At 52.2% G+C, this 7,449-nt stretch overlaps 1 protein-coding gene across 1 annotated transcript; it reads right to left on the reverse strand.

Annotated features, from left to right (window-relative positions):
- Positions 1–1,105: 1,105 nt before the first annotated feature.
- On the reverse strand, positions 1,106–5,998 carry MYCN (MYCN proto-oncogene, bHLH transcription factor). The gene is given in 4 exon segments (XM_030946353.1): positions 1,106–2,616; positions 3,787–3,974; positions 3,976–4,590; positions 5,888–5,998. Coding segments are annotated over 3 exon segments (1,296 nt in total). The 5' UTR covers positions 4,485–4,590; positions 5,888–5,998; the 3' UTR covers positions 1,106–2,017.
- Positions 5,999–7,449: the final 1,451 nt, after the last annotated feature.

Below are 7,449 nucleotides of genomic sequence, written 5' to 3' on the forward strand. Positions count from 1 at the left end.
TGAAGATCTGGATTTACTGCACTGATCTATGTACAGTTCTTGGTGGTCATGGCACAGAAGCTGCCTGGGGCCCAAGAGCATACAGGTTATGAGTGCATCAGCAACCTGTAGGGATAGACATATGGCACATCCATTAACTGGGGGGTGTTTGCCCCCACGCTGCTCTTCCTGTTACCTCATAGGAAATACAGGATTTCTGTACCTCCATCACCAGACAAGCTACTTCCTTCCTGGCTAAAGCAGGGGAAATGTGACAGGTGAGCTTCTTGCAAGTGGATCTGGAAAGTACTTACTGGCCATTTGGTCACTGATTCCTATCTTCTTTTTTTTTCAGATTCAGTGTGAGGAAAATACCTGTGTCAAAAATACCTGTAGAGACTAGAAAATAAAACAACTGGTGTCACGGTCTTTAATACAATGACCAAACAGATTTCATAAAGTGTCTTATTCCTGTCATACCAAATGTCAGCTCCAGAGACAACCAAGTTCCATCTTCATCTGATGTACACTTCATGGCTCTGCATCTTCCCTGATATTTTCAGTTTTACTAACTAATGAATTAACAAACAGGACCTTCAGCTACAAACAAGAACATTAATTCTCCAGTGCGATGATGGGCAACTTTGAGGCTTTCCTAACGCAAAGAACCGCAGCCAAGTTAAGATCTTTGTTCATTACAAGTATTTAATTTCCTATGCCTTGGCAAGTCTGCCTCCATTATTTACTTCACCTGTGTGCCACAGATGCCAATCCCTTAGCAGATGTTTGCTAGCCATGTTTCTGATCCCTCACAATTCTCTGGGCCCAGTGGATATTTGAGGAGTCTTTGCAAGACACAGGAGTCATTCCATTAGTGTGGTACATCTGCTCCCCTGGGATAATCCTGACAACACAAGTATGAAATACCAGGAACATAGTTCTTACTACAATTATTATTTAACCAGAAATGGAAATGTCCTGTCCAGCTGACCTTTGTAGTGTCACCTACAGTCTAACAGTTGCAGTGCCAAGACTTGAAATGCCAAGGGTATGGGACCATGCTTTTTGTATTTCATCAATACCGAAGTTAAAGATTTTATTTAAAAGAAAAATAGTAAATGGCACATCATGTAATTGCTATTTATTTTCATAAACATGAGGTATTTCAAAGTGCTATAAGACGCAGCACTAAATGTACATCATTGGAAGAAATTAAACACAGAACTTTGCAGTTACCCAGTTCTATGCACCAAACATTAACAAATACATTAACTGGAAGAAACAGGCTAGGAAAAGGCATATATAGTAAATTTCTTTACAAAAGTTTCTTAGTTCAAAAAAGTGATAAAGTAATATCTACTCAAAACTTTCACAACTCATTTTCATACGAAAATATAAGTATCAAATTTAGTTATGTATCAGCATCATACTAAAGTATACAGGCAATGTAAGAATTAGTACAGTACATAACAGAGATTAACAATATATTTGTATACAAAAACATGCTCCTCAAACATTGAGGTATTACAGTACTTAGGTATGAACTTCCAGTCTAATACTGGCAGCAAAAGCCACCTCTCATAACCCAAGACATGTACAAAAGGCAAGTGTGTAGATGGTATTTACAGAAATTCCCACAGGGGCACAAAATGCCAACCCCTAAAGTAACATCTGTTAGAACATAAGCACCATAAAACTTAGGAATGAACATTTTAAAACTCAACTAGATGTCATCAGCAGCTCCAAATGCTCACAACACTTAAAAAAAAATCCCCACCATCTACAGTTCTTAAGGAGAAAAAACAAAGGCAGTCCATTGTTGTTTGGTAGTCTTGCAATAAACTCCTTGCAAGAAAATCCATTTGCTCAGTACCTGGATAATACAGTCTGTCGATTACTTCAGGGACTGGATTGAAATTAAAACCAACATTCTTAACGTCAAAAAACACAATTTTTTTATAAAGAATCAAAAATGTGCAAAGTGGCAATGACTGTCCTGATCAGCCAGAAAAAAACACCAAAACAAAAAAAAAAAAGTTTAGCAAGTCCGCTTGTAATCTATTTTCTTTAGTAATTGTTCTTGTCTGGCTTGCAATTTTTCCTTTTCTAGCAGTAACTTCTGCTCCTCTGCCTGAAGAGAATGAACATACTCAGTGGCTTTTTTCAAGATCACAACTTTTGCAGCTTTCTCATTTTGAACCAGTTCTGGAACATGGTCCCTTAAAGTGAGGAAACTTGACCGTAGATCATTACGTCGTTGACGCTCCAGGATATTATGGTTGCGTCGACGTTCACTGTCCTCTGAATCAGAGTTTCGAGGACTTGAACTCTTAAGCTTTGGTTGGATCGTGGGTTTTACTGGACGGGGCACCTCGACTTTTAACTTCTTCTGTGGTGGAGACTCTTCAGTCTCCACAAATGGAGAAGGAGCGGCATAATTATGCTGCTGGTGAATTGGGGCACAACGCTTTAATATCAGTCCATTCTGCTGTGTCCTGACTGATGAAAAAGTGGTATTTTTAGGATGCACTGTAATAGTAAGGGTGGTAACAGACTTGTTGGTAGAGGAGCGTCTTTTCTCCACTGTAACAACATCTATTTCTTCTTCTTCATCCTCTTCCTCCTCATCATCATCTTCTGGTAATAAAGGACAGAAAATAAAACAGACATTATTCTCCCTGAAAATACCTTGATTACAAGTATCAGTATTTATTGACAAAATATATATCCAGTAAAAGCAGTAATGAAATAACTGATGGCAAAACCGGGGTGCACTCACCATCTGCAGTCAGATACAGATCTCTAAAAGTATGCAATACACATGAAATCAGCAAAGAACAGGGATTTCTGAAAGCTTAGTAAGTTTGATGAGATGGGTTTTTTTAACATATCTAATTTTCAATCAAAATGGGGCTACCACCCACACAATCACAGAGGCAGAAAAGAATTTTTAGACAGAATGTATGTAGTTTGAATGGAATCGTCGAGTTGTGGCACAAAAGGCAAGCACAGAGCCACAACACAGCCCCTGCTTGGTAGAAAAGCAGCCGGAAAACGAAACAATCGCTGGGTTTGTTCTGAGGCAGAAGGTGAAGCTGCTCCAGCCGGGGACCCTTTAAGCCGGCGCTTGGTGCACTGCCAAGAAGACAGCTGTTGGAAGTGCTTCCTCACCCAAAGCTGTCAAACCAGACATTAAAGGGACAGCAGGCTCTGAAACCCGGGACGGATCACCAAGTTTGCAGCGGTGGTCACAGGGACCAGCTCATCTACACACGCCAAACCGCGGTTCAGCCCAAGGGGATTTCTCTGCGTACACACACAGGATGTTTGAGGCATTTTGGGCTCTGTCAGTACAAGCGCTGCTCTAAGGGTTCACTAGTCTAGCTCCAGCCTGCCCGCATGGTGCCTAAGGGAACGCGCACACGGTCATCCCCTATAAACCTGTGCCCAGGGCGGCGGTGGCAGCCGCACGGCCACCCCCCCGAGCCCCCCGGGGGCAGGAGACTGTCAGGGCGCCAGAGGCTCCCCAGCACCACGGAGCCCCTCCGGCTGGAGCTGCTGCCCGGTGAAGGTTCCGGCCCCGCCGCAGCCGGCACAGGGCGAGGGGCGGGCGGCGGCTGCCCCCGGGCCGTGCCCGCCGCCCCCGCGGGGCCCCGCGCTGCGCCCGCGCCTGCTGCCGCCTGCCGGCCGCCCCGCGCCCCGCCCGGCTCCGGGGCTCAGCGCCCCGCCCGCCCCCGGAGCAGCCGGCGGGGGGACGCAGCCGCCACCCCCGTCCCCACCTCCGCACCCTGGGTCCGGAGCGCTTACCCGAGTCGCTGAGCGTGTCGTCCCCGGAGGAGCTGCTGCTGCTGCTCGCCCGGCTGTCCCCGGCGGGGCGCGGCGGGCGGCCGCCCCGCGCAGCCCCTCCGCCCGCCGCCGCCTCCCGCTTGTTGACGGGGAAGGGGAAGACCACGGCCGGGTCCACGCACTCGGGTACGGCGCCGCCCAGCTCCGCGCGGGCCGCTGGCGGGGCTGCCCGCGGCCCCCGGGGGCGGCGGCGGCGCGGCGGGCGCCTTGCTCTGCAGCTTCTCGCTCACCGCCCGCTCCAGCTTCTCGCGCGCCGAGAAGCCGCTCCACATGCAGTCCTGGATGATGATGGAGTTGAGATTGTTCGTCACGCCGGGGCCCGTCTCGAGGAAGTCCCCTCCGTCCATGCCGCCCCACAGGTCGGCTTCGGGCGGCAGCAGCAGCAGCTCCGATGCCCAGTCCACGGGGTCGGTGGGGCGGCAGCCCCAGAGAGCCGCTCCTCCCCACGGCACCGGGCCCCCTCCCGGAGGGTGCTCCTGGAGCCCGGCCCGGCTGGGAGACAGAGGAGGGGTGGGCAGCAGCTCAAACTTTTTCCAGATGTCCTCGCCCGGGGGAGCGGAGTCCGGCCCGCACAAATAAAAGTCATCTTCGTCCGGGTAGAAACAAGGCTGCAAAGAGTCAAACTCGAGGTCTGTGTTTTTACTGACCATTCCTGGCATTACGGGTGTCTTTTTGCTGATCCCTGTGTCAAGCAATAGTTTCAAACACAGGTTTTATCGATATTTCCACCAAGGGGAAGAAGAGAGGTTTTCCCACGACCTGAAACTAAAAAAAAAAAAAAAAAAAAAAAAAAAAAAAAAAAAAAAAAAGAAAAAAAAAGGAACAAGACAACAAAACCACAATTAAAAATACGAACAAACAGACACGAACGTGACTCCCTTCCTCTTAACGGAAGGAAAAAATTAATAATCTCATCATAAATAGCAAGCAAGAAGGAGCCTTTAGAAAGTTGAGGAAAAAAAAAGCATCTCACACACCTTTCTCCTCCCGACTCAAGATACTGAAATCAAAGCGCTCAGGTAGTGTTCCCCCGTGCAGAGCCTGCCCCGCCGCTCCGTGGGGACACAAACCCAGGCTGCACAGTTCAGCGGGGATGCACAGCCTGTGTACATAGCCCTCGCCTCTCGCCTGCTCTCCCCACACCGCTTCAAACGCTCAAAACAGCAGACAGATGCATGGCTTTGATACCGTAATCTCTCCAGAAAGGCTTCTTAATATGCCAGCAAAAGTAGAGGAAGTTTACTCCTTTTGTCACCGTGGAACAGTGCAAAGGGGAGAGGAGAAAGATGCAAAAAAAAAAAAAAAAAAAAAAAAGGGGCGGAGGGGCTCTTTGCAACTTCGCAAATCGCCAGTTCATTCACTCAAAGCGAGCCAGCGAAATCCGCACACAACACAAGGGGGGGGGGGGAGGAGGGGAAATCCAGCAGCAACAGAAATTATCAACCTTATGTAATAACCTCGCGCACAAAAATGCATTAAAACCACCCCGGCGCCACCAACAAAGCCTCCTGATTTGCCAAGAAAGCACGGGAAGTTTTCTCCCTTTTTCCTACAACAACGAGGTTGCATGGACAGCAACTCCGCGCATTCGGCCACTTCATGCACGCAAACCTCCTGCAAACACACCAGCTCTCACCTCCGGCGAGTGCGCGCTGCTGCCCTTACCTCGGCCGGACCCCCCACTCACTACCCACGGCCAGTCAACCACAGCCCCATTCCTTTGCCGAGAGCTCCGTTGCATCAGACATTAAAAAAAAAAAAATTAAAAAAAAGAAAAATGCTTAAAGTCCAAAAAATCGAGTCAGCGTCTCCCTTCAGCTTGGTTAAGGTAACGCAAAGGAAATCGTTCTGCTGGGTTCACAACAGCTGACGCTGAGACGGAGACCAAAAAGGGGGGAAAAAAAATCCATGAAAAGCCTTATGATGAAACGCCGAGAAACGCGTCCGGCTCGGCTCAGCTGCGCTCCCGCCCCGCCCCCTAAGCGCCTCCAGGACTGTGCATTTTTCTACTCGGGAAATACATTAAACTGTTTAAAATGCAAAGCAGTAAAGAGGCACCTACAAAACACTGGCGATCTCAATGCGACAGCTCCAAACCAAAACACAAATATCCTCCAGGATTTTCTTCTGCTCAGTGAGAACCCCATTCAGGCTCCAGTCTACCCCCGCGCTCCCCTTCCCACCCCATCCTTCCCAGTTCGGCAACTCAAAACGCGATGGGGAATTGGATTTATTTGACTGGGGTTTTGTCCTGCAGCCCAGAATCTGCAGCTTCCTCTTCTTACCTCCGTGGTGATGGTGGTGGGTGTGCGAGGGGGAGGAGTGGAGGGGGGAAAGGGGAGAGGAAAAAAAAAGCAGCTGATGGTGTCTGTAGCACTTTCCGCGCCCGCCCGCCGGCCCCCGCAGCCTCCCCTGCCTCCGCATCCACCCTCTGCTCGCAGACAGATGACTGTCACTGCCTGCCTTTGAAGCAGCTGGATATTATTAACCCCCCCAAAAAGGCACTAAAAAAAAAAAGGCAAGTTAAAGAAAAACCAAAAAAACAACAATAAAAAAACCCCCTGACACGCTTGGGAGGGAGCACTGGGAAACAGCGGGAGAATGGCGGGAGAGCCGGCCCCGCCCCCGCTCCACGCGCGCAGGGCGGGGCCGCGCGTTTCGCGCCAAAAGCCCCGTTCGCTCTTTATCCTCCGGGAGGGCGTTCGGATGCCGCGGGGCCGTCCCTGCCCGCTGTGCCGCCCCTCCCCGCGCCACGCCGGCCCCGAGGAACGTCGCCTTCGGAGCGGTTCCTTCCCACCTCCCGCCGCTGCGACCTCGGGCGCAACCCCCCGGGGCAATTGAAAATAAACAAACAAGAGCTAAGGGAAGCGGCCGGGCAAGGGAGCCGCTCGGAGCGGGGCTCTCTCCACGGTCGGTAGCGATCGCCTCCCCGCAGGCCAGCGGGGCTCTCACGCCGCCGCGCTGCCGGCAGGGCCCCGCTCTCCCCGCTCCGCACCGGCACCGCGCCCGCCGCGCCCCCGTTCCGCTGCCAACGGCGACATCTTGCGGCCGCGCGGCGCAGCGGCGGCGCTCCCGGCGCCCCCGCGCATTGCCCGGCGGCAGCACCCACCGCTCTCTCGCCTCCTTCCCGGCGCGGGGCCGCGGCACGGGACGGGACGCGCCGGGACGGGACGGGAGCGCGGCGCTCTCCTCGGCGGTCCGCGGCGGCGGACGCGGGTACGATCCCAATCCCGCCGCCGCTCGGGGCGGTGCCTCCTTGCTCATAGGCTGCAGGTTGAGGCGGGGACTGGGGCGTCGCTCGCTGCAGGCCGGTGGTGGCGGGCGGCCGCTTTGTGTGCGGTGGCGGCGGGGCCCCCTCCCCGTCCCGCCTCGCTGGGGTCGAGCCCGGGCTGTTCAAACACGGTGGGCATGGTGGTGGGAGAGAGTGCTGGGCGTCGATGGAAGCGACTGAGGAGGGAGAGGCTGCTCGCTAGAGAGCGAAATAAACCCTGCATGAGGCAGGGATGTACCGTGTGTCTCTTCGCTTGGTCCCCTCCAGCAATTCTGGGCAGGAAGTCCTGCTTCTCCCATGTGGTGATCACTCCTCGCATCCGTGTCACGCTTCACTGGCCAAAACCTGGAGGC

Source organism: Camarhynchus parvulus, chromosome 3 (genome assembly GCF_901933205.1).
Source record: "Camarhynchus parvulus chromosome 3, STF_HiC, whole genome shotgun sequence".
NCBI lineage: Eukaryota > Metazoa > Chordata > Aves > Passeriformes > Thraupidae > Camarhynchus > Camarhynchus parvulus.